Source organism: Caretta caretta, chromosome 2 (genome assembly GCF_965140235.1).
Source record: "Caretta caretta isolate rCarCar2 chromosome 2, rCarCar1.hap1, whole genome shotgun sequence".
Lineage (NCBI taxonomy): Eukaryota > Metazoa > Chordata > Testudines > Cheloniidae > Caretta > Caretta caretta.
Genome location: NC_134207.1, coordinates 261820850 through 261845489, shown reverse-complemented (window position 1 = coordinate 261845489; position 24640 = coordinate 261820850). Strand labels below are relative to the sequence as shown.

The 24640-nt window shown below is 42.0% G+C and overlaps 1 protein-coding gene across 11 annotated transcripts in view; it reads left to right on the top strand.

The window, feature by feature from the left end:
- The first annotated feature begins 776 nt into the window (after positions 1-776).
- SEC22C (SEC22 homolog C, vesicle trafficking protein) overlaps positions 777-24640 on the top strand; it is a 195311-nt gene continuing 171447 nt past the window's right edge. For 7 of the 11 annotated variants that reach the window (XR_012667314.1, XR_012667313.1, XM_075126042.1 and 4 more), the window contains exons 1-4: positions 1546-1664; positions 14281-14490; positions 16594-16757; positions 19244-19423. Coding sequence is in view for 9 of the 11 variants with exons in the window: in XM_075126042.1 (XP_074982143.1) it covers positions 14309-14490; positions 16594-16757; positions 19244-19423 (526 nt within the window). In the remaining 2 variants the exon portion in view is untranslated. Of the gene's footprint in view, positions 840-926; positions 1139-1544; positions 1665-13910; positions 13932-14280; positions 14491-16593; positions 16758-19243; positions 19424-24640 lie in introns of those variants that run through there. The other 4 variants (XM_048837433.2, XM_048837431.2, XM_075126038.1 and 1 more) reach the window with 4 other exon arrangements.

Here is a 24640-nt window from a genome sequence, read left to right as displayed (position 1 = left end):
GTGCCCTTACCACTATGATCTGCAACTGGTTCAGTGTTGACTCTCAGGGGAAAAGTACTACTTGCTGAAATCCTACCAGTTTCCTTGAACACCTTTCTTTTGATCTGTCCCCTTCAAGCACTGATCCAATCTTACTCTGATTAGTTTATGAAGATTAAGGACATAGTCCATGATCGTATGGCTTGATCTTTTTCTATCAATAACATAATGTGCTTGTCAGTAATAAGATAAAGCAATCAGTTCAGCTTTTAATCTTAGCTGTTGGATGGATTTTGATTATGCTGTTCAGCCACTCTTTGTTAATTTTTCTTCCACAGCTACAAAATATGGGAGCATCAGCTGCTGATCATGGTGCCAGATATTTCCTATGCCATTTTTCTCCGATTTTAAATGGCCTGACCATAGTAAATGCCACAACAATTTTGGGGTTTGTGGCTTGACTCAGTAAGCCTGCTTGACTTCTTTGGGAGCTTTCTCTCCTAAAGCTATCTGCAGAGCACCTCGCACAATGGGGTCCCGATCCACGACTAGGCCTCCTATGTGGTAAAGTAATACAGTAAAATAATATCATTTAAGCATGAGAATTGCTAGAATTTTAGACTAACACCCCCCCCTCCCCCAATAGTCCTGAATGCAAAATTGTATCTGGTGTGTATGAAATTTACCTTTTTAAATAGACACATTTTTAAAAATTAGATTCACTTTCATTCAAATCACGCTTATTCCTCGGATCTCATTTTGCTCTACGGACCAAGTCGCATGTGACGTTTCTACCTTCAACGATGTTTGATTTATCCATGCCCAGAACGTCTGATGGAGCACACCACTAATGCTGAAGCGTGAGTATTTTCAGGCATATGTAACTCCAATAATAATTGAACCCCTTTTGCTGAAAACTTTCCTGAATAATTCACCTCTGGGCTGAGACCGAGCATGGAAAAAGTCACCCCTTAAGAAGTCTGGCTCCAGCCCTCACAGGTATTTAGGCACCTGACTCCATCACCCTCAGTCCAATGAGCTGATGGCCAGACTTAATGGGACCCCGAAAAGGACACTGAGGACTTCTAGGGATCAGCATCCCCAGGACTGGGACAAATGCTTACCCTACCGGCTGTTCATTTGCAGGGAAGTGCCCTAGGTATGTACCGGGTTCTCCCCTTTTGAACGGTATTGTAGGACAGGGAGGGGACCCCTGGACTCCATGCGGGCTGAGTGGGAAGGGACGGCCTGCCGTGGGAATGTGCTGTCCTTGCGAGAGAGGCTCCCAGGGGTTGTGCCAGGGGGAGGCCCCAGGGGCACGGGCGGTGGGGGAGTTAGGACGGGGCCGAGACAGAGGGGGCTGGGCGAGGGCTGCCCCCGGCCAGGTGCGACCGGCGTCGTCGTCCCGTGGCTGAGGGAGCTGCCCGAAGCGATCCGGCCCGGGAGGCGCGGCCGGGCCGGGGGCTCGGGGGATCTGCGGCCGGGGGGGGGTGTCCCACGCGGGCCGAGCTGGAAGCCTTTGGGCCAGGGCCTGGCCCTTTAAGAGCCGAGCCTCCACAGGAGGACCCCCCAGTTCCCGGCGTGCTCCGGGGTGGGGGTGGCCGCTCTAGCCGCCGTCTCGGCGGGCGGGTTTGTTGTTGTGGGGCCGCCTCCTGGGGGCTGCGACGGGGCCCGCGCTGGGGAAGGTAAGAGCCCCGCAGCCGCCAGCGCGGGGGGCCGGCTGAGGAGGCGGCTGGGAGCGGGGCTGGGCGGGGGGCAGGTTAGTGGTGAGGTTGTGAGGGGCAGGCTGGGTGGGGCAGGCTAGGGGCGAGGCTGTGAGTAGGGCGGGGGGCAGGTTAGTGGTGAGGTTGTGAGGGGCAGGCTGGTGCGGGGGGGCAGGCTGGGTGGGGCAGGCTAGGGGCGAGGCTGTGAGTAGGGCGGGGGGCAGGTTAGTGGTGAGGTTGTGAGGGGCAGGCTGGTGCGGGGGGGCAGGCTGGGTGGGGCAGGCTAGGGGCGAGGCTGTGAGTAGGGCGGGGGGCAGGTTAGTGGTGAGGTTGTGAGGGGCAGGCTGGTGCGGGGGGGTAGGCTGGGTGGGGCAGGCTAGGGGCGAGGCTGTGAGTAGGGCGGGGGGCAGGTTAGTGGTGAAGCGGTGGGGGCTGGAGAGGGTGGTCGGGGGGAGACTGTTCCGGGGGGGCAGGCTAGTGGCGAGGCTGGTTGGCGGGGGGGGGGGGGGCAGGCTGGTGGCGAGGCTGGTAGGGAGACTGAGGGGGGTGGGGGGCAGGCTGGTGGGTGCTGGGGATACAGAACCTATACTGTCAACCCCAAATCTTCAAAATTCATGCGTCATTCTCATCAAAAACCATGAGATTGATTTTAACCTCATGTTTTTATGTAAAAACAGTAGATTTGGTGTTTTTATTTGCCTTCTGCATTTTGAGCCTTTAGGGTGCCCTGGGCTCACATTTTGAAGCTTTCTCCACAGCCACGAGGGTTAGACACTTACTTTTTCCTCTAAGAATGAAGGCTGAAATAATCACATATCCACTTGATTCCAGGAGCTGGGGCTTTAAGGAAAACAATAATTATCATGAAACTCATGACAAAATCCTGAGAGTTGGCAACACTGCTGAGTGGATGTGCATGGAGGAGATGCCCTTGTTGGCAGCTCACTGCTGGAGAAATGCCTGGTTACGGAAAGGCAATGTGTTGGGCACTAGATCTTGTCTATATTATAAAATTGGGTAGTCAGTTATTTTTTTGTCAAGGTCCAGACTCCAGAAAAAATAATAATAAAAAAATGAGTACATCGATTTTGGGGTCCATTCTGCAGTGTCCGGTGGTCTGGGTTTGGCCTGCAATCCGCCTGTTGACTACCTGTTATAAAAACAACTGTGTTGGGACACTTGGAAACAGCACTACATGCCCCTGATGTCTTGAAGACTTCATTTGTGGATGGGATTGTATTGTGCTCCCAAACTGCAAAAATCATGCTAGGTCTGGAATTTAGCTCTTCCTGTGCTGCGAGAACAATTTTTGTTCTAGTTGTTCACAGTATAGGTGTGATTGTGGAAAAGGGGGCAAGTAAAGGGCCAATAGATGTAGTTGCTGGATGCTTTGGGAGACTGGTCCCTATGTAACTCAAGTCAACAAGACTCTATTTGCATGAAAAACTGTAACAGTATTAGAGAGACAAGGTGGGTGAGGGAATATATTTTATTGGACCAATTTCTATGGTGAGGGAGACCAGCTTTTGAGCCACACAGAGCTCTTCTTTAGGTCTGGTAAAGGAACTCAAAGTGGCACAGCAAAATGCACAGTGGAACATATTGTTAACATGAGTAATTAGAACATATTGTAATGGACCATTCAAGGTAGAAAGGTCTGTTAACACCTCTGCAGTCATGGGACCAAAAAAAAAAAGGGGTTTCCTGGGTTGCAGATTGTTGTAAAATAAGACATAAATCCAGTGTCTGTGTTCAGTCCATGATTTTTGTTTAGCAAAGTAATAAATTTAAGCTCCCTGGCTCTTGTGTTGGTTTCCGTTAAGGGTGAGGACTGATAGTCAGATATCGGTCATTTTGTGAAAAGTGTTCACCCACAGGTGATGGGTCTTTTATCATTTTGTCTTTTATCATTTTCCTGTGTGAGTTCATTTGAGAGTGTAGTGATTGTCTGGTTTCACCCACATAGCTATTGGGGAATTGAGTGCACTGGATGAGGTATACCACATGTTGTGATTGGCATGTGTAGGATCCATTGATCTTGAAAGATGTGTTGTTGGGGGTGTTATGTCTGCATGTTTGCTTTGAATTGGTGTGTCCTGGTCTGTGGGGAGCTTGCTTTTGGTGATGAGCTTGGAGAGGCTGGGGGTTGTTTGAAGGCCAGAAGAGGGGGTTCAGGAAAGATTTCTTTCAGGATGGGGTCCCTGTTGAATATGGGTGGTAGTTGTTTGATGATACCCAGTGTGGGTTCCAGTGTGGGGTGGTGATAGGTAATAATAAGGGGTGTAGGGTCAGAGGGGGTTTTATTTCCGTATTGAAGCAGATTCGTTCAGGGTATTTGGGTGGCCCATTGCATGATGCAATTTACTTCTCTGGTGGAGTATCCTTGTTTGGTGAAGACGGTTTTAAATGTGTTAAGGTGTATATCCTGGATTCTGTGCTATCTATAGGCAGGCACTCGGATAACAGGTTTCTTGGAGTGTTTGGGGTGGTTATTGGCTCTATGAAGGTTGGTGTGGTGATCCGTGTATTTCTTGTATATGGTTGTCTGCAGGGTTCCATGGTTGACGCTGACTGTGGTGTCCAGGAAGCTGATGCTAGTGTGGGATTGTTCCAGAGAGAGTTTAAAGCAGAGAGTCTCAACCTTTTTCTTTCTGAGGCCTCCTCAACATGCTATAAACACTCCACGGCCCACCTGCACCACAGTAACTGGTTTTCTGCATATAAAAGCCAGGGCTGGTGTTAGGGTATAGCAAGCAGGGCAGTTTCCTGGGGCCTCATGCCACAGGGCCCCCGCGAAACTATATTTCTCAGGCTTCGGCCCCAAGTGGCGGGGCTCAGGACCCAGACTTCAGCCCCATGCAGTGGGGCTTTGGCTTTCTACCGTGGGCCCCAGCGAGTCTAATGCTGGCCCTGGTTGGCGGCCTCCCTGAAACCTGCTCGCGGCTCCCCAGGGGGCTTTGGACCCCTTGTTGAGAACCACTGGTTTAAAGGATGTATCATGGTTGTTGAAGTTGTAGTGGAAATCTATAAGGGATTTTAGGTTGCCTGTCTGAGATTGAAAATATCATTGAGGTATGTTATTGGTTTCATGGTGCATTTGTGCTATCTATGTGCTAAACAATCTGTTCCACCTTGCCTTTCACCATGATGCTGGGAGTTCCTTTCGCACATCTGAAGAAGAGCTCTGTGTGGCTCAAAAACTTGTCTCAACAACAGAAGCTGGTCCAATACAAGATATTACCTCACCCACCTTGCCTCTCTAATATCCTGGGACTGACCTGGCTACAATTATACTACATATAACGGTGTTATCGAAGTGTAAGGAAAGACAGACTCTTTATGTATGGCAGGGGGCGGGAATGCTGATGAAGCTGTATACTTCCTTTATGTTTGTTTAGACTGTTCTGAGCCTAATAGACCTATAAAGGTTTTGAGCACCCACAGGTCCCTCTGCAGTCAGTGGAAGCTGTGGGTGTTTGGTCCATCTGAAAATGAGATCAAAGGTGCATTACATGTAGCAAAACACAAATTTTAATCAAATGCACAGTCAAAAACCCTCAACTTCCTCTAAAGCTTTCCTGAGCACTGATGTAACTTTTATCAGCTCTCCCACAGTCTTCAGTGGGATTGTGTGGGTATGGCCTAGGGCACAACTTGGCCCAGTAACCGGAAGTTAGTAAATTATTGGGCTGAAATTGACCTAAATGCAGCTTTTCCATGGGTAAAAGGTGACTCAAATGAGCAATGAGAAGGAGAACAGATACTCGAGTCAGGACACTCCTGCTTCCTGAGTGCTACCAACCATCCCATTCTGACTAAACAAAGACAAACTTTTTCAACAGTAGAGGAATTTTTTGCTTAAAAGGACACCCAGGCAGCTTTCTGCATCTGTGCTCAGAGTCTTTTGGGTGGATACATTTTCTAAATTGCAAAATATGAAAAAAATGTAATGGAAAATGTCTGGCCTGTCTGATAAATAGGAGGTCTAATTTACCCATGAAGGGGGTGCAATAACACTACAGTAAATGTCTAATTCAGTCATAACCAATACACTGACTAGTCTTTACATGAGCCTTAGGTTAAAAAGCATATCCTTGGAATGTTATTAGATGTACAAGTGTATTTCATTCATGTTGAAATTTGACGTACCTTGTTTGTTATGTAAGTTCCCATCTATTCTGTTGAAACGTCCCTTTAAAAAAAGTTTGTGACGTTATGTCCAGTCTACACTAGTAGTATAGCTGGACTGGCAAAATATTTTTTATTAAATGTGTTTCAGTAGAGTGTGTGGGGGCTATAAATTTAAAATACTGTGAGCACGTTATTGCTTTCTTAATTTTGAGCACCAAAATGTATGATAGGTGTTTAACAGAAACAGTAATGACATCTTTCAGAGTAGCAGCCGTGTTAGTCTGTATTCGCAAAAAGAAAAGGAGTACTTGTGGCACCTTAGAGACTAACAAATTTGTTTGAGCATAAGCTTTCATGAGCTACAACTCACTTCATCGGATGCATTCAGTGGAAAATACAGTGGGGAAATTTATATACACAGAGAACATGAAACAATGGATGTTACCATACACACTGTAACAAGAGTGATCTAGTAAGGTGAGCTATTACTAGCGAGTGGTGGGGGGGAACCTTTTGTAGTGATAATCAAGGTGGGTCATTTCCAGCAGTTGACAAGCACGTCTGAGGAACAGTGCGGGGGGGAATAAACATGGGGAAATAGTTTTACTTTGTGTAATGACCCATCCACTCCCAGTCTTTATTCAAGCCTAAGTTAATTGTATGCAGTTTGCAAATTAATTCCAATTCAGCAGTCTCTTGTTGGATGACATCGTCCCTGGCACAAATATGTTGTATTACCAGGCTTCAATTTCGCAACTGGATCTTTGAATGTAGTTGGCTTCAGTGAGGCTCTGCATGTGTGCAAGGGTCTGCTACACAGATCCAACCACTGGATTGGGGCCTAAATTCAGACAAGTGATCACAGACAGAAAAGGGGACTGGGGAAGAAGAGAGGTAGACAAGGGTTAGAGTAATAAGATCGTGCAGTTACTCAGGCAAGTACACATCCTGATGAGTCCATTAATCTCTCTTAAGAATTAACTTTATCATGACACCTGCAAGTAAATACATGCCATGATAATTTAAACAAGCAGAAAGGAGGTGGGTTGGGAAACAGGTTTTTGGAAGGCATTCTGTGCCTGTGGGGCAGCATGGAATGAACAAAGGTGAAAGTGAGAGCAGAAAAACGAATGGGGTGTGAGGCTGGTTTTGTGGGCAGAGTAGATGGAGAGAGCCTGCTTAATTTGCAGCCTTGTTTGGCAATGTAGGTGGGTCTAAGTGTTTCAGTGTCTTGATGACAAGCTGTTGCCTCTCTGTGTATGGAACAAACTTGTGAGTTAAATCTTAAGATTTGCCCTGTATCTTATGGGGTGACATTAGCACTAACCTCTAATCCAGGCCCAAGCAGATTTCTAACAACCCCAAATCAATCAAGAATACGTAAGTCTCTCTCTTCTGCTCATGAATAGATGTTTTTAAAAGTTGTACACAATTCCTTAGAAAATGATGAAAAGTGGTTCATTCTAGGTAATGTAGCTGTCCATGTTCTCAGTATCCATACACATGTCTAATCCCTTTTTGAATCCTAATATCTTGGCAACACTGATTTATTGAGGCAAAGAGATCTACAGGTTAATTATGTGATGTGTTAAAAGGGTTTTTGTTTTAAATTTGTTGCCTTTCCATTTAACTGAATGTCCCCTTGCTCTTCTATTACAAGAGGGTAAGTAGAAGCGTCCGATGTACCTCATCTATATCATTCATTGTTTTATATAGATCTGAAATAGTTTTAATAAATTCATCTTAATCTGTTAGGAATAGCACCCAGTAACTGAGAGAATTTTGCAGTTTTGAGGAGCTGATCTCAGTTGAAAGTTAACCGTGCTAATATTTATACTTCCTCTGAACCAACAAACTTTTTTCAGTAGGTTAAAGTCTGGGCGTGTTTGTGCACTGTTCGTTTTAAACATTGATATTATGAGAGCAGATGGAAGGTCAGTGTGATGTTTCACTCTCATGTATCTTGTATTTTGGAGCTTAGTTTGATTTTTTTTTAAACAAAATCATTTATTTTAAACACAAGCTGTGAGACAAATAGTGTCAAGAAACATTAACTGCTTTAACTTTTTTTACTCTCCATCTTAAAAGCTCAGCAGTAACACTTTTGTAGTGTTGTTCAATTTAACAAATGACTATTTTTCTCTTTTTAATGGCATGCAAGCCCTATGTGGTTCTTTCTTTGTTTACTGTGACCAGGGTCCCAGTGGAGACCAGCTGTGGTCTCTCAATTAGGGTGAACTGCAAAGAATGGGGCAGACAAACTCCAAAAAGCTGGTGGATATTCCAATACTTAGATTTACCAAGCCAGCATAAAACAGCTTCTTTTTTACCTTGCTGGTTACTCAGAAGTCCAAACAATACAGTTCCCTTAAAGTGATCCAGCCTCAGGCCTCCATCCAGGTACCTAAGTCAAATATGATGATTTCTGAAAATCTTATTTCATCATATAAAAGAAAAGGTTCTACCAATCCCAAAGTATTGGACGCATTACCTCCCAGGTTATTGAATATTCCAGATTTTACCCAGATACACGCGACAGCCAATTCTTATGAACTAAACTAAAATTTATTAAAAAACAAGAGTATGGTTAAAAGATGAATATACATACAGATATGAGTTCAATCCATTGAGGTTCAGATTCCTAGCAGAGATGGTGAACTTTGTAGTTGCGAAGAGTTCCTTTAGAATTCAGTTCATAGGTTATAGTCTAACGTCCAAATATCATAGTCAAGATGTACCAGCATAACTGGGACCTCACTCTTGCGACTCAAACTTCCCCTGATGAAGCTTAAGCAGATCTGAGATAACAGAATCAGGACCAACGGGTCTTTTTATACAGTGTTCTAGCATCCACTTGACCATGCAGACCAGGTTAGTAAACAATAGGCTTTTGATGTAACCTTTTGTTTAAGCACCACTAGTAATTAGTTACAAAAATTAACATAGGCAAAAAGAGGACAGGAGGACTTGTGGCACCTTAGAGACTAACAAATTTATTTGAGCATAAGCTTTTGTGAGCTACAGCTCACTTCATCGGATGCATTCAGTGGAAAATACAGTGGAGAGATTTACATACATAGAGAACATGAAACAATGGGTGTTACCATACACACTGTAATGAGAGTGATCACTTAACGTGAGATATTACCAGCAGGAGAGTGGAGCGGGGGCGGGGAGCCTTTTGTAGTGATAATCAAGGTGGGCCACTTCCAGCTGTTGACAAGAACGTGTGAGGAACAGTGGGGAGTGGAGGGGGAAATAGTTTTACTTTGTGTAATGACCCATCCACTCCCAGTCTCTATTCAAGCCTAAGTTAATTGTATCCAATTTGCAAATTAATTCCAATTCAGCAGTCTCTCGTTGGAGTCTGTTATTGAAGTTTTTTGTTGAAGAATTGCCACTTTTAGGTCTGTAATCGAGTGACCAAAGAGATTGAAGTGTTCTCTGACTGGTTTTTGAATATTATAATTCTTGACGTCTGATTTGTGTCCATTTATTCTTTTACGTAGAGACTGTCCAGTTTGACCAATGTACATGGCAGAGGGGCATTGCTGGCACATGATGGCATATATCACATTGGTAGATGTGCAGGTGAACAAGCCTCTGATAGGTTTCAGAGTAACAGCCGTGTTGGTCTGTATTCGCAAAAAGAAAAGGAGTACTTGTGGCACCTTAGAGACTAACCAATTTATTTGAGCATAAGCTTTCGTGAGCTATAGCTCACTTCATCGGATAGTGTGGCTGATGTGATTAGGCCCTATGACGGTGTCCCCTGAATAGATATGTGGGCACAGTTGGCTACGGGCTTTATTGCAAGGATAGGTTCCTGGGTTAGTGGTTCTGTTGTGTGGTTGCTGGTGAGTATTTGTTTCAGGTTGGGGGGCTGTCTGTAAGCAAGGACTGGCCTGTCTCCCAAGATCTGTGAGAGCAATGGGTCGTCCTTTAGGATAGGTTGTAGATCCTTGATGATGCGTTGGAGAGGTTTTAGTTGAGGGCTGAAGGTGATGGCTAGTGGCGTTCTGTTATTTTCTTTGTTGGGCCTGTCCTGTAGTAGGTGACTTCTGGGTACTCTTCTGGCTCTGTCAATCTGTTTCTTCACTTCAGCAGGTGGGTATTGTAAGAATGCTTGATAGAGGTCTTGTAGGAGTTTCTCTGTCTGAGGGGTTGGAGCAAATGTGGTTGTATCGTAGAGCTTGGCTGTAGACAATGGATCGTGTGGTGTAGTCTGGATGAAACTATTTCCCCATGTTTATCCCCCCCCCCCCCCCCCAGACGTTCTTGTCAACTGCTGGAAATGGCCCACCTTAATTATCACTACAAAATGTTCCCTCCCCCTCCCCCACTCTCCTGCTGGTAATATCTCATCTTAAGTGATCACTCTCGTTACAGTGTGTATGGTAACACCCATTGTTTCATGGTCTCTGTGTATAGAAATCTCCTCACTGTATTTTCCACTGAATGCACCTGATGAAGTGAGCAGTAGCTTACGAAAGCTTATGCTCAAATAAATCTGTTAGTACTTCTGGCACCTTAGAGACTCCTTTTCTTTTTGCGAATACAGACACACGGCTGCTACTCTGAAACCTAAAATTAACATACGGCAATTTATCCATTAGGCAGTCTGTCACAAACTTTAAAGAGACGTATAGACAATGACATTATTTTACCAAAGATTCATCTAAATGTTAATATTCCATTTTGATCTCTGAATCAATAGTTATAGTGACAGACAGGAACTGTCCAGATTACACGGGTTGCATCTAAGATACACACAATATTACCTCCAACTTCTAACAACATAGGTTTGCATTTCAAAGTTCTAGCCTATTTAGCATGCAGTGGCCCTAATTAACATTTCTAACGTCTTTAAAGGTCGGCTTTGCGTCATTCAGCTTGCAAGCTGTTTAATACTTTCTGGTCATGAGTTATAAGGTTTGCTGCAATTCTATAGCAGTGGTAGCAACAGTGGTTTGCATGGTTATATTTTAATTAGGTAACATCATAACTTCATAGTTCTGATACATATAATCATATCACAAACGCCAGCAGTATTCTAAGAATGGAGGATTTGCTCCCTCTGGTTGTCTAGTTTCATAACAACAAAAAAAGTTGAATTATGTGTAATTGGGTTGCTTACTGTTTTTTGATATTGTGGCCAGTTCGCATGCCAAACCCCATAGTTATACAGTGTAATTCTGACTATGAGAGTTTATTACCCTCTCCACATTAACTGCTTTTGCCTACGATGCTGAGTAATTTTTTTAATATGAATTGGATGGAGAAAATACCTTTTTAAGTTCTCTGAATTTTGTCTTTTTTTTTTCCTACTGTAAAACAAAGTTTAAATACAATTTGGGCATTAGATGTACTTTACATCATATATACAATTCTGATTTCACACTAGATGATCCTTTATGTCTGGGAACACTAATATCCATTGACTAGAAGGAGTACTGCAGAAAGGGATCTGGGCATCATAGTGGATCTGTCAAGGTTCCTCCCCCACTCTGAACTCTAGGGTACAGATGTGGGGACCTGCATGAAAAACCTCCTAAGCTTATCTTTACCAGCTTAGGTCAAAACTTCCCCAAGGTACAAAATATTCCACCCGTTGTCCTTGGATTGGCCGCTACCACCACCAAACTAATACTGGTTACTGGGGAAGAGCTGTTTGGACGCGTCTTTCCCCCCAAAATACTTCCCAAAACCTTGCACCCCACTTCCTGGACAAGGTTTGGTAAAAAGCCTCACCAATTTGCCTAGGTGACTACAGACTCAGACCCTTGGATCTTAAGAACAATGAACAATCCTCCCAACACTTGCACCCCCCCTTTCCTGGGAACTGTTGGATAAAAAGCCTCACCAATTTGCATAGGTGATCACAGACCCAAACCCTTGGATCTGAGAACAATGAAAAAAGCATTCAGTTTTCTTACAAGAAGACTTCTAATAAAAATAGAAGTAAATAGAAATAAAGAAATCCCCCTTGTAAAATCAGGATGATAGATATCTTACAGGGTAATTAGATTCAAAAAATATAGAGAACCCCTCTAGGCAAAACCTTAAGTTACAAAAAAGATACACAGACAGAAATAGTTATTCTATTCAGCACAATTCTTTTCTCAGCCATTTAAAGAAATCATAATCTAACACATACCTAGCTAGATTACTTACTAAAAGTTCTAAGACTCCATTCCTGGTCTATCCCCGGCAGAAACCAGCATACAGACAGACCCACAGACCCTTTGTTTCTCTCCCTCCTCCCAGCTTTTGAAAGTATCTTGTCTCCTCATTGGTCATTTTGGTCAGGTGCCAGCGAGGTTACCTTTAGCTTCTTAACCCTTTACAGGTGAGAGGAGCTTTCCCCTGGCCAGGAGGGATTTCAAAGGGGTTTACCCTTCCCTTTATTTATGACAGGATCACAAGCTAAATATGAGTGAACAATGTTTCTTTTTCTTTTCTTTTTCTTTGCAACAGTGGTACGCTCTGGGATGTATTAGCAGGAATGTTGGAAGCAAGACAAAAGAAGTTATTCTTCCGCTCTACTCTGCATTGATTAGGCCTCAACTGGAATGTTGTGTCCACTTCTGGGCGCCGCATTTCAGGAAAGATGTCAACAAATTGGAGAAAGTCCAGAGAAGAGTAACTAAAATGTTTGCAGGTCTGGAAAACATGACCTCTCAGGGTCCCTTCCAGTCCTGTGATTCTATTGTACAAAGCGTTTGTCCTGAAGCAAACTAATTTTACTAGGCAAGCATACCTCCTAGAATATTGAAGTATGCTGATCAGCTCACTGACAAGCTTTTTCACATGATCCATTGAGTTCTCTATTTCTGAGATGATGTGTAAGTTGGTGCCTTAGTCTTCTAGCATTTTGCTGCTGAACTCTCATGGTACATTTTTGAGGGACATATCTGCTGTTCTTCTTGAATGTACCAGGTAGCACTTGACACTTAATTGGCTTCCAATGGATATTAAGTGGCCTGCTAAGGAAGAATAATAGAACTGGAAGGGACCTCGAAAGGTCATCTAGTCCAGTCCCCTGCACTCATGGCAGGACTAAGTATTGTCTAGATCATCCCTGACAGGTGCTTGTCTAACCTGCTCTTAAAAATTCCCAATGATGGAGTTTCCAGAACCTCCCTAGACAATTAATTCCAGTGCTTAACCACCCTGACAGGAAGTTTTCCCTAATGTCCAACCTAAACCACCCTTGCTGCAATTTAAGCCCATTGCTTCTTGTCCTATCCTCAGAGGTTAAGAAGAACAGTTTTTCCTTCCACCTACTTGTAACGACCTTTTATGTACTTGAAAACTGTTACCATGTCTCCTCTCACTCTTCTCTTCTCCAGACTAAACAAACCCAATTTTTTCAATCTTCCCTCATAGGTCATGTTTTCTAGACCTTTCATTATTTTTGTTGCTCTTCTCTGGACTTTCTCCAATTTGTCCGCATCTTTCCTGAAATGTGGCACCCAGAACTGCACACTACTCCAGTTTAGGCCTAATCAGTGTGGAGTAGAGTAGAAGAATTACTTCTCGTGTCTTGGTTACAATACTCCTGCTAATACATCCCAGAATGATGTTTGCTTTTTTTGCAACAGTGTTACAGTGTTGACTCATATTTAGGTTGTGGTCCACTATGATCCCCAGATCCCTTTCCACAAGAAGAATTAGGGTTGTCCTCTCTTTTGATTTTTATATAATATATAAAAAAAAGTCTTGAAAGTTTTTGGACAAAAAAATTATTTCCTGTTTGTTTTTTACATTAGGAATTTAGGACTTGTCTGTGACAGTAAGAATATGTCTGCAGTACAGATTGAGGTGTTATTTAAGTTAGCTTGTGTGAGTAATAGCAGCGAAGATGTGGCAGCATGGACCCTGGCCAGGGATAGTAACCCAAGTATGTACTTAGAATCCCTGGCGGGCTGGTACTGAGTTGGCTAGCCTGTGCTGAAGCTCGAAGCACCGTGTCCTCGCTACTACTGTTACTTGCACCAGCTAGATTAAAGCTAGCATGGTTATGTCTAGCTGCACTGCAAACACACCATCGTTTGGGATGTAGATGAACCGTTTGATGACTGACAGGAGGACTAATAGAAATGACAACTAATCAATGTGAGTTAATGTCCAAGTGCTATTTTTGTCTTTCAAAATCTCTTCCAGTGTTTCTGATATTTCTAAAGTAAAATGCTATCGGGAAGAAATTGGTGAATTCTTTCAGGGAGAGAACATTTTCTGGTCGTCATTATACATCAGCAAGAAGCAGAAAAAGGGACAGTTCTAATTTAAAAAAGCAAAAAAACCTCACATTTCTTGATCATCCTTAAAAGATGATGGCAATACAAGAAGTATTGTTGAGAAGCAGCAATGAAAGAGTTAAATCTGTGCTTTAACACAATATATCCTTGCATAGTAGCTTATTATGTAAATGGATGCAATCTTAATTTAATACATTTATTTCCAGGTTGTCCTCATGAATACTCTTGTGGAGGATGTCCATGATCCTCTTTGCTTGTGTGGTGAGAGTGAGGGACGGACTTCCACTTTCAGCCTCCACGGATTTTCATCTCAACCAGGACTTTCTGGAATGCAGGAAGAGACTAAAGGCATTATCCTTAATTCTGGCACAGTATCCTGATCGAGGCACAGCAACAGGACGTGGCTTCAGCATACAGTAAGCTACCACGTTTATTTGGTCTTAATTTCACAGAATTGTTTATCCTGCTGGGATTAATTTAACTTCAAGGGTTGGCTATCATATTTATTGGGTTTTTTTTCATCCTATAATATAACTGCAACTTGAACATGTGCTACAGATATAACATGAACTTTCAGTATTATGTGAAAATGAGTGTTTGCATTGTCATGTTGTTATATAGACTTTAGTACTAATTTCCTCCTGCTATCATTTTGCTTCCAACCTGCATCTCTTCTCCACTCCCCCTCCTTCATGTTGGTGTTCCCGCTTCTTTATGGGAATGAAACTCCTTCTGTTTTAAGCATTTCTAAAACAGCCACCACTGTAACGTCTAGATGAGTTTTCTCCCTCTCAAGTTCCTCATTCGCAGTCATGTCAGTTGTATTACCTTTAAATTGTACATTTAAAAAGGTAATCTTGTCAAGACAAATATAATATTTATAATAAAAATAATCCTACTAGAGTATACTCTTTAAATTAGATTTTTTAAATGGTTTTAATAGGCTCTTCAGCTTTTTTTTTCTCATTCCACTTAGCTTGATCTGCAAGACTATTCAGGCCTGTTGATAATCAAAATTCCCTTCCTATTGAATCACGGGAAGCTACTTTTTTCTTAGGCTTAAGAACCGGTCCAGGTCATTCATGAATGAAAGTTAGCATGTGGTGGTTGCTTGGTCTCGATACAGGACAGAACTCAGAGGACAGGAAAACCCCCTTCATTGTGTCTGACCCATGTGAGCCATCCAGACTGGTGAATGCCCATGTCTGAGAAATAATACTTCAAGGATCCTAGGCTTGACTACATATTACAAAGTTCCTTTTTTCACTCCATGTGTCTGAATTTTAAATTGCTACCAACATTCCTGGATGGGACCTGTGATTATCCAGTATTTTGATTTGTACCACAGCCTTGCAATTCCTACCTAACACAGCAAGAGTGATATGATGAAAATTCACTTCTTTAAAATAGTGCCAGTTGTTTTATGCATGAACGTGGGTGCTTCCTAGGATCAGAAATCACTCTGTGAACAGGGCCATTTGGCTCAGACTTACAACAATGGATTTTCAGTGGGAGTCTCGCACAACTTCCTTAACCATGTCTGAAAATCCTACTTGTGAGAGAAGAACTGGGGAGACTCCTTGCAATAGGATCCCATAACCCCTCCAGATAAATATGCCATGACACACACTGGCTGCAATTAGATATCTACCAGTTTAATAAGACCCGAAGAACAACAACAAATTCCCCTGCCAGGCGCAAGAAATGTTGTCTCACAAAACTTAAATTGTAGATTGTTGGGTCTTAAAAATTATGGACAAGAAATTGAGGAACCAGTTTTACAGGAAAATCCTTTCTCGTTTAGTGCACAGCGGCTTATTCTCTAAAACCTATAGACTTAACATCTGCTTCCATTTCTAGAAAAAGCATAGCTTTAATTTGTAAGAAAAATATAAATCTCACGCTCTAGATATTTGCAAAAGGGAATATTAATGCATTGTTTAATTTTGTATACTCTAAATTGATTGGATTTTATTTCTTAAGTGATCAGAGCTCACATCTGAGACTGCATTCCTGGTTAGAGATTGTAAGGGCTGGTTACTGGAGACCTGAGCTATAAGTGATTGTATGTATGTGTATAATTATTTTTGTGGCATGGAGCGGGGGAGTGGGGCTATGAACTTAGATTGAATGCATGAATTGAGAAAGGAAAGATTAGAGTTTTAGTTGGTTTTCCTTCAAATCCAGTGTTACAAGGCATGAGTTTCATGTTATGTTTAATCTTCAGCATTGTCAGCTGAAGGTGATAGCTTTAGATCTAGTACCCTTTGTAGAGAAGAGACCATAAACAGGTAATGGGGATAAAGGATATGAAGAAATAGCTGCTGTATACAGAGATTGGTATGTTTTCTATAAATAGAACTACAACTGGGATGAAAACCAGATGTTTTTTTCAGTACTCTTTCCCAACTAATGCAGCCAAGATAAAAATATTTTTGAGACCGTACAGTCTAATGCTGATGTCCAGCATAACTCTTCTACCTCTTAACTGTGATTTAAAATGGATGTTTTCTTTTCAGTTTTCATTCTTCTGGGGACATCACCTGCATGGGGATCTGCACCAGCAGTTGCCCAACCGTCATGGCATTTTGTTTCCTGGAGGAGCTCCAGTGGAAATTTTCTGCTTCATATGACTCTATGAGCATAAGCTTGGCTACCAGACCCTATGCTTTCCTTGAATTTGGTTTGTAGATTTACTCTCTTAATGTTAGAATCCTTTGCACAGAGCATCATATCTGAATAATTAAACTAGCAGACAGGTTGGTAATGACAAGGAACCATGCCAATTCCTGATCATACAAGGTGGCTTTATGTGGCAGGAGAATGGTGTACGAAAAACATATATATAATAATATCAAATTGTATATTATTATTGTGGTATTTCTTAGGAGTCTTAGTTATAGACCTGGGCCCTGTTGTGCTAGGTGCTGTTCAAAAACAGAACAAAAAGACAGTCCCTGCCCCAAAAAGTTTACAATCTAAGTATAATGACAGGTTTCAGAGTAGCAGCCGTGTTAGTCTGTATTCGCAAAAAGAAAAGGAGTACTTGTGGCACCTTAGAGACTAACCAATTTATTTGAGCATAAGCTTTCGTGAGCTACAGCTCACTTCATCGGATGCATACTGTGGAAAGTGTAGAAGATCTTTTTATACACACAAAGCATGGAAAAAATACCTCCCCCCACCCCACTCTCCTGCTGGTAATAGCTTATATGGAAATGGCCCAACTTGATTATCATACACATTGTAAGGAGAGTGATCACTTTAGATAAGCTATTACCAGCAGGAGAGTGGGGTGGGGGGAGGTATTTTTTCATGCTTTGTGTGTATAAAAAGATCTTCTACACTTTCCACAGTATGCATCCGATGAAGTGAGCTGTAGCTCACGAAAGCTTATGCTCAAATAAATTGGTTAGTCTCTACGGTGCCACAAGTACTCCTTTTCTTTTTGCGAATCTAAGTATAAGACAAGATTGTGAAAAAGACAGTGTGAGCAGCACAGAAAACGGTGAGAGCAGGTCAGCGTGGTAGACATTTTCACTTCCCACGTAGCTTAGGTTCAGGTAGCACTTCGTGATCATACAGGGAGTCCTCTCTCACCTGTGATTCCTGACATGAATAAATGGCTTTTTTTTTTTTTTTTCACCAACCAACTAGGGCCCCTTGTGAACATCACATCTCAGGGAAAAATATGACTAGCTCTGTAGGATTAGTTCCATTAGTGAGATATCTATACCCTGGGAGGGGTAGGGTGGTGAAATGGGTTAATACACTAACATCCAGCTCTGAACAAGACATTTCAGATCCTGCTTAGAAGAAAGAGATGCTTATAGGGAAACTACAGTATGCAGCAGTTCTTGCATTGTGTGTGAATTGACTGCCAGCCACATTCTAATTTCTTCATAAATCTGTGTTGAAATTTGCATTTTGTTGTTTCTCCTGCATTTTGGCTAGGGATTTCTAGCTTATTTTAATCATACATTGGCCATGTACTAAGAAAACAAGATGCAGAAGTTTGGGTTCCTTGCATTTTTTCATTTTCAGTGTAATGTTTCCCTCTCCTCTTACGCTGTTGCATGGTCTTTTATACATTCTCTTAGATCTAAGTTGCACTGAGTAAATTGCAAGATCTGAACTATTGCCTTAGTAGTTATTGATCTTTGTAGCTGTTTAACTCTTGGCATATTGCAGCATTAATATGATCCCCATAGTTGTTGCTTGAAATCCCCTATCCTTGCCTGATGGTGACTGTGTACTGTGGGTCATAAAGCACTCTGTAGTCTTGCTGTTCAGTAGGAGCTGCCATCAACCTAAATGATACGTTGTAAGTTACTGTTTGGATGTAACTTACTGTTTTGGATGTATTGCATTTTAAGTTAGGATTTTATTTTTTTTACTTCACTTAAAAAGCAGATCTCTTTATAAATATGCTTCTACATTTAATTTGCTTCATTACTCATGATTATTATAAAAAATAATATAGCAAAACCTCCACCCTTCATAGCATAGAGATAAGCAAGTGAGCTGGGTTAGAGAACAATTAGCAATATCCGTAATGGGGATCTCTGACTCTGGAGATGTGGATGATTGTTACTGAGACGCTGCTGTAGGTTGTAGTTTTAGTGGTCTGCAACTTGACTCAAACCTGTGGAGAGGGATATTTTTGTATGAGAACGCAGTTATAAAATCTAACTATGGAATATTTGTCGGAGTCATTTGTAGCACAAGTCTCAGGAAAATCCCTGTGCATCCTGGTCTGAGAAGTTGTTGCTGCTAGTGCAGTTTGAGTAGTAGGTCCCATCTTGCACTGTAAAACTAAAATCCCTGGCACTGTTAAAATACAATCCCGTCTTGCGGAGTAGATGGGACCTAACAGCATTCAAGGCTTCATTGTGATTTATAGACGTTGCTAAACCATGGTTAGGTCATCTTTACTACGCAGAGTAAAGCTGTGTTTTAAGCATATCTGGGATGGCGAGTGTGTGTGTTACAGCATCCAGAAGTGTGATAGGTACTTTACACAACAAATAGAAAGCAAAGAATTTGACCCAAATAGTAAATAATATTTTAGATATATTAAAAAAAATGGGATAGGAAGGTCCAGGATATCAGTTAGCTCATTAACAATCCAGTGTTTTAATTAAAATATTTCTTGATACCCTCTTATAGATAATATTATTCAGAAAGTGAAATACCATTTCAACTACACAAGCTGCTCTCAAATGAAGAACCGCCTGGAGAAAATTCAGGAAGAGCTGAAGTTCCATCCTCCTGTGCTTCTGAAACTAGAGGATACAGAGCTGATGAATGGGATGATTAACGGGCACACAGAAGTGCACATGGGGTCTGGTAAGTTATTGGTATGCAAAGTTTTTTTAGTGTCAACAATACAGATTTCTTCTGATAACTCCTTTTTAACCTCTGGTGAATAGTTAAAAATCCCAGTTGTGTTTTTCTGAAATGAGAAACCCATGTTAACATATATAAACCTCAGACAAATAGTTCTTGTTCAAGGCTACCTTTTTCATCATGATGAAGAGGACATAAACCCTTGTGTTATGGCAGATACATAAAGAAACCAATGAAGTACTTACAGTAGTTCATCTTTAACCATCAATCATTTTCTCTATGGAAGTTCGTTAATACTGGAATTACGAATTGCACATTCCCCTGCATTTAAGCAAGTGGAGGCTTTAATTTTCTTTAAGAGAAAGAGCTTCCTTATATCATGTGTTCCATAAACAAAGACCCAAAATATACTTCCAGCCTAGAAGATTTATTTTGGCTTAAGGAAGAAAATGATTCAAAGAATAAATATCTCTGAGACTGCAGGGTGATGTCTCACTTAAGATTATCCATCTTGAATTGTTTCACAGCATTTCACCTCTTCCCCAGTAGCCAGGCAAGATAACAGATTACATTTAAAGTTGCTGTACATAAAAACCAGAATTAAACCTGTCTTACAGTTATGATAAACATCTACATAAATATCCTATTGAGAGGTTTCACATAGCTAATATTGTATAACAAACACTGAAAAACAAATAGATACTTTTTAAAGTATCATCTTACTATGCGAAAACTCAGAACACAGCTTGACTTGCCTATTTCAGGGTGAATCTGAAGGGCTAACAAAAATCCCATTGTTTTGTAAATAAACCAAACAGATATGATTGGCAAGTTATATTAGTGATCAGTTTTCAGAACCACATGTGAAGGGACAATATCTTACGACCTGACAGGCTTAGAAATACTTTGAACTAGTACAGATGGTTTCAAGACCAGAAAATATTTCCAAGCTATACCTGAACAAATGATAAGAACTAAATATTCAGTTCTCATAACCTCAGTATTCTTTATTACTTTCTTCCATTTTCCATCTAGGTTTGTGCCTCTGGCTCTTTTCAGTGGTCTAACCCCGGTGCTCATGCATGTTCTTTCATCCTTATTGTAAGAACCATTTTCAGCCTCATCTGTCTACCACTGCTTCACTCAGCTTTTCTGGCTTTTTGTCTGTATCTCAGTCTTTCGTTTTCTGTCATTAACAGAAGCAGTGGCTGAATCCCATTCTACTGCCTCCAAAATTTGTTTGTTTTATCTTAGAAAGAAAGAAAGAGGCTTTATCTACACTACAACTATACTAGTCAGGAAACTTGGTTACAACACAAAGCCCTTGTTAAACCCTGGATTTGTGCTGGAAATGGCCCACCTTGATTATGATTCACATTGTAAGGAGAGTGATCACTTTAGATAAGCTATTACCAACAGGAGAGTGGGTTTGTTTGGGGGGGAGGTTGGAGGCGGGGAGGGGAGAAAACCTGGATTTGTGCTGGAAATGGCCCACCTTGATTATCATACACATTGTAAGGAGAGTGATCGCTTTACATAAGCTATTACCAGCAGGAGAGTGAGTTTGTGGGGGGAGAGAAAACCTTTTGTAGTGATAAACACCCATTTTTTCATGATTTGTGTGTATAAAAACAAACATCTTCTGTATTTTCCACAGTATGCATCCGACGAAGTGAGCTGTAGCTCACGAAAGCTTATGCTTAAATAAATTGGTTAGTCTCCAAGGTGCCACAAGTACTCCTTTTCTTTTTGCGAATACAGACTAACACGGATGTTACTCTGAAACACAAAGCGAGGAGATCTGATTTCAATAAGGTTGAAAGATATAGTATAAGACAAGACCTAATCGTGTCCTCGTAAACAGGTAAAAACGTGTACTGTCCAAGGTTTTAGTCTTGTCATAGGGAGGTGGTTATCTACACTTTGTAACCATGTTGTGACCAGATCTTCTGACGCCTTATTTCTAATGTTGGAAAGGTGAGTGTAGTCTAGCCATTTACTCCGAATCTGCTCTGGCCAGAGGGAACCCCTTTTGTACCGTGCTAAAGAACAGTGCTTGAACCCAGTTCTTGCTAGCAAGGTGCTAGCATTGTTCCCTTGGTCAGTGTGGTCGCCATTGTCTTACTGGAAAGCTTAACTCCTATCTTGATGGTGTTTATGTAGCCGTGGAGTTCTGGAAGAAACTGGGCACACAGGAAATGTTGTAAATAGATGATGTGGAGAGGAGAGAACATTTCCATCTTAGACAGATACTGAAATAGTATTTATGAAATGGAAAAAGCATCTTGTCCTAATTGTCTGGTAAACATGCTAATTACTGGTGTTCATTTGGGAGAACACAATGCTGCATCGCTTGTCTCCTGGACAGCTTTACAGGTCATATTTAAAGCATAATTGTATTTTCTTAAGATGAGATCTTAATATAAATGGTTTTCAGATTTAAAATACCTCACTTATTTTTAAATGGAAATGTCTGAGTCTAATTTCATACTGCTAAAGATTGTGCATTGACTTGGAGCTCTCTGTCAGCCTTATTTCTCTGCTTGGCTCCTTGGCAGCCAACTATTTTGTACAATGCCCTGAGGAAATAGACATTACTGTTTGCTGAAAATTCCATTCGCTCTCCAGTTATATAGGCTGAGGGAATCAGTTTGGAAAAATCTTAATTGAAACTTCTACCCATTACTTAGTGAATGGATTTGCAGGATTGTATGTCTCCTCGAGATATGCACGAACTGCTGCTGATAAGCACGGAACAGACTCTCATTCCCCAAGGCCGGGTCCACACAATTTATGTACCGACTTAACTATTTCTGTTATGGGTGTGCTTTTATTTTTCTTTCCCTAGTGAAATAGTTACATCAGTACTACCCCTAATGTGGTTGTAGTTATACTGATATAACGGTACTTATACTGGCGTGGTTTATTCTCTTAAATATGGGAATAAGCCATACCACTGTAATTGGTAAAAAAGGGAAGAAGGAGGATCCTGGGAACTACAGGCCAGTCAGCCTCACCTCAGTCCCTGGAAAAATCATGGAGCAGGTCCTCAAAGAATCAATCCTGAAGCACTTGCATGAGAGGAAAGTGATCAGGAACAGCCAGCATGGATTCAGCAAGGGAAGGTCATGCCTGACTAATCTAATCGCCTTTTATGATGAGATTACTGGTTCTGTGGATGAAGGGAAAGCAGTGGATGTATTGTTTCTTGACTTTAGCAAAGCTTTTGACACGGTCTCCCACAGTATTCTTGTCAGCAAGTTAAGGAAGTATGGGCTGGATGAATGCACTACAAGGTGGGTAGAAAGCTGGCTAGATTGTCGGGCTCAACGGGTAGTGATCAATGGCTCCATATCTAGTTGGCAGCCGGTATCAAGTGGAGTACCCCAAGGGTCGGTCCTGGGGCCGGTTTTGTTCAATATCTTCATAAATGATCTGGAGGATGGTGTGGATTGCACTCTCAGCAAATTTGCGGATGATACTAAACTGGGAGGAGTGGTAGATATGCTGGAGGGGAGGGATAGGATACAGAAAGACCTAGACAAATTGGAGGATTGGGCCAAAAGAAATCTGATGAGGTTCAATAAGGATAAGTGCAGGGTCCTGCACTTAGGACGGAAGAACCCAATGCACAGCTACAGACTAGGGACCGAATGGCTAGGCAGCAGTTCTGCGGAAAAGGACCTAGGGGTGACAGTGGACGAGAAGCTGGATATGAGTCAGCAGTGTGCCCTTGTTGCCAAGAAGACCAATGGCATTTTGGGATGTATAAGTAGGGGCATAGCGAGCAGATCGAGGGACGTGATTGTTCCCCTCTATTCGACATTGGTGAGGCCTCATCTGGAGTACTGTGTCCAGTTTTGGGCCCCACACTTCAAGAAGGATGTGGATAAATTGGAGAGAGTCCAGCGAAGGGCAACAAAAATGATTAGGGGACTGGAACACATGAGTTATGAGGAGAGGCTGAGGGAGCTGGGATTGTTTAGCCTGCAAAAGAGAAGAATGAGGGGGGATTTGATAGCTGCTTTCAACTACCTGAAAGGGGGTTCCAAAGAGGATGGCTCTAGACTGTTCTCAATGGTAGCAGATGACAGAACGAGGAGTAATGGTCTCAAGTTGCAGTGGGGGAGGTTTAGATTGGATATTAGGAAAAACTTTTTCACTAAGAGGGTGGTGAAACACTGGAATGCGTTACCTAGGGAGGTGGTAGAATCTCCTTCCTTAGAAGTTTTTAAGGTCAGGCTTGACAAAGCCCTGGCTGGGATGATTTAACTGGGAATTGGTCCTGCTTTGAGCAGGGGGTTGGACTAGATGACCTTCTGGGGTCCCTTCCAACCCTGATATTCTATGGTACAACTTTTATGAGTGGGTAATGCCTAAGACATATATAGGAATAAAATGAAAACTTTTGTCTTGGGGTATAAAGATCAGTTCCTAGTCAGAAATAAACCAACCCCACGTGATCAGGCATAGCAGTCTCCACTCTTTTTCTCCCATGATATTAATGCTTATTGCCTCCTGTATAGAACGTCTAATTTGTAAATTTTCTAAACTAGATTTTTCATTATATTCAAGTCTCCATACGTTGCCTCCATAGTTTCTCACTGGGGCATGGAAGTTGGTGATATGCTTGCTTCAAGCTGGGAAGAATTACTCTTATATTAGTTACTGACAATTCCTGTTTGTTTTAAAGTGAAACACTGATTGACTCTGAAGTGAATCTTGGCAACGTATTTATTTGGCGCATGCAGTCCAGTCAAGCCAAGCCACAGCGTTCTTATCAACGATGCTCAAGGCACGAAGACCTCCAGGAAGTTGAGTCACTTTGCAGTCCTCAACAATATGTGTCATAGTTTGTGGCTGCCCATACTGACATAGTGGACTGTCTGTAAAATTTCACTGCAGCACAAATTCCATGTCCAGTACGAAACTGGTTCATAAGGCTCTATTGCCTTCATGGTAAATCAAACCCAGGATGACACTGAGTGGGGTCCGAGACAAGATAATTATTTGTCACTTTCTCTGAGGACCTCTACCGTAAATCCCTCTCCTGGTAAACTTATCTACAATGGGCAATGTGAGTGCAGACGATCATGTGGTGGATTAAACAATCTTTAATTAACAGTGACTGTGGCATTATCGTGCAGTGTTGTCATGACCTTTGCTACGCTTTCCTCTCTGCAAACACTGAGTGAAGCAATATTGTAGAGAACCAGT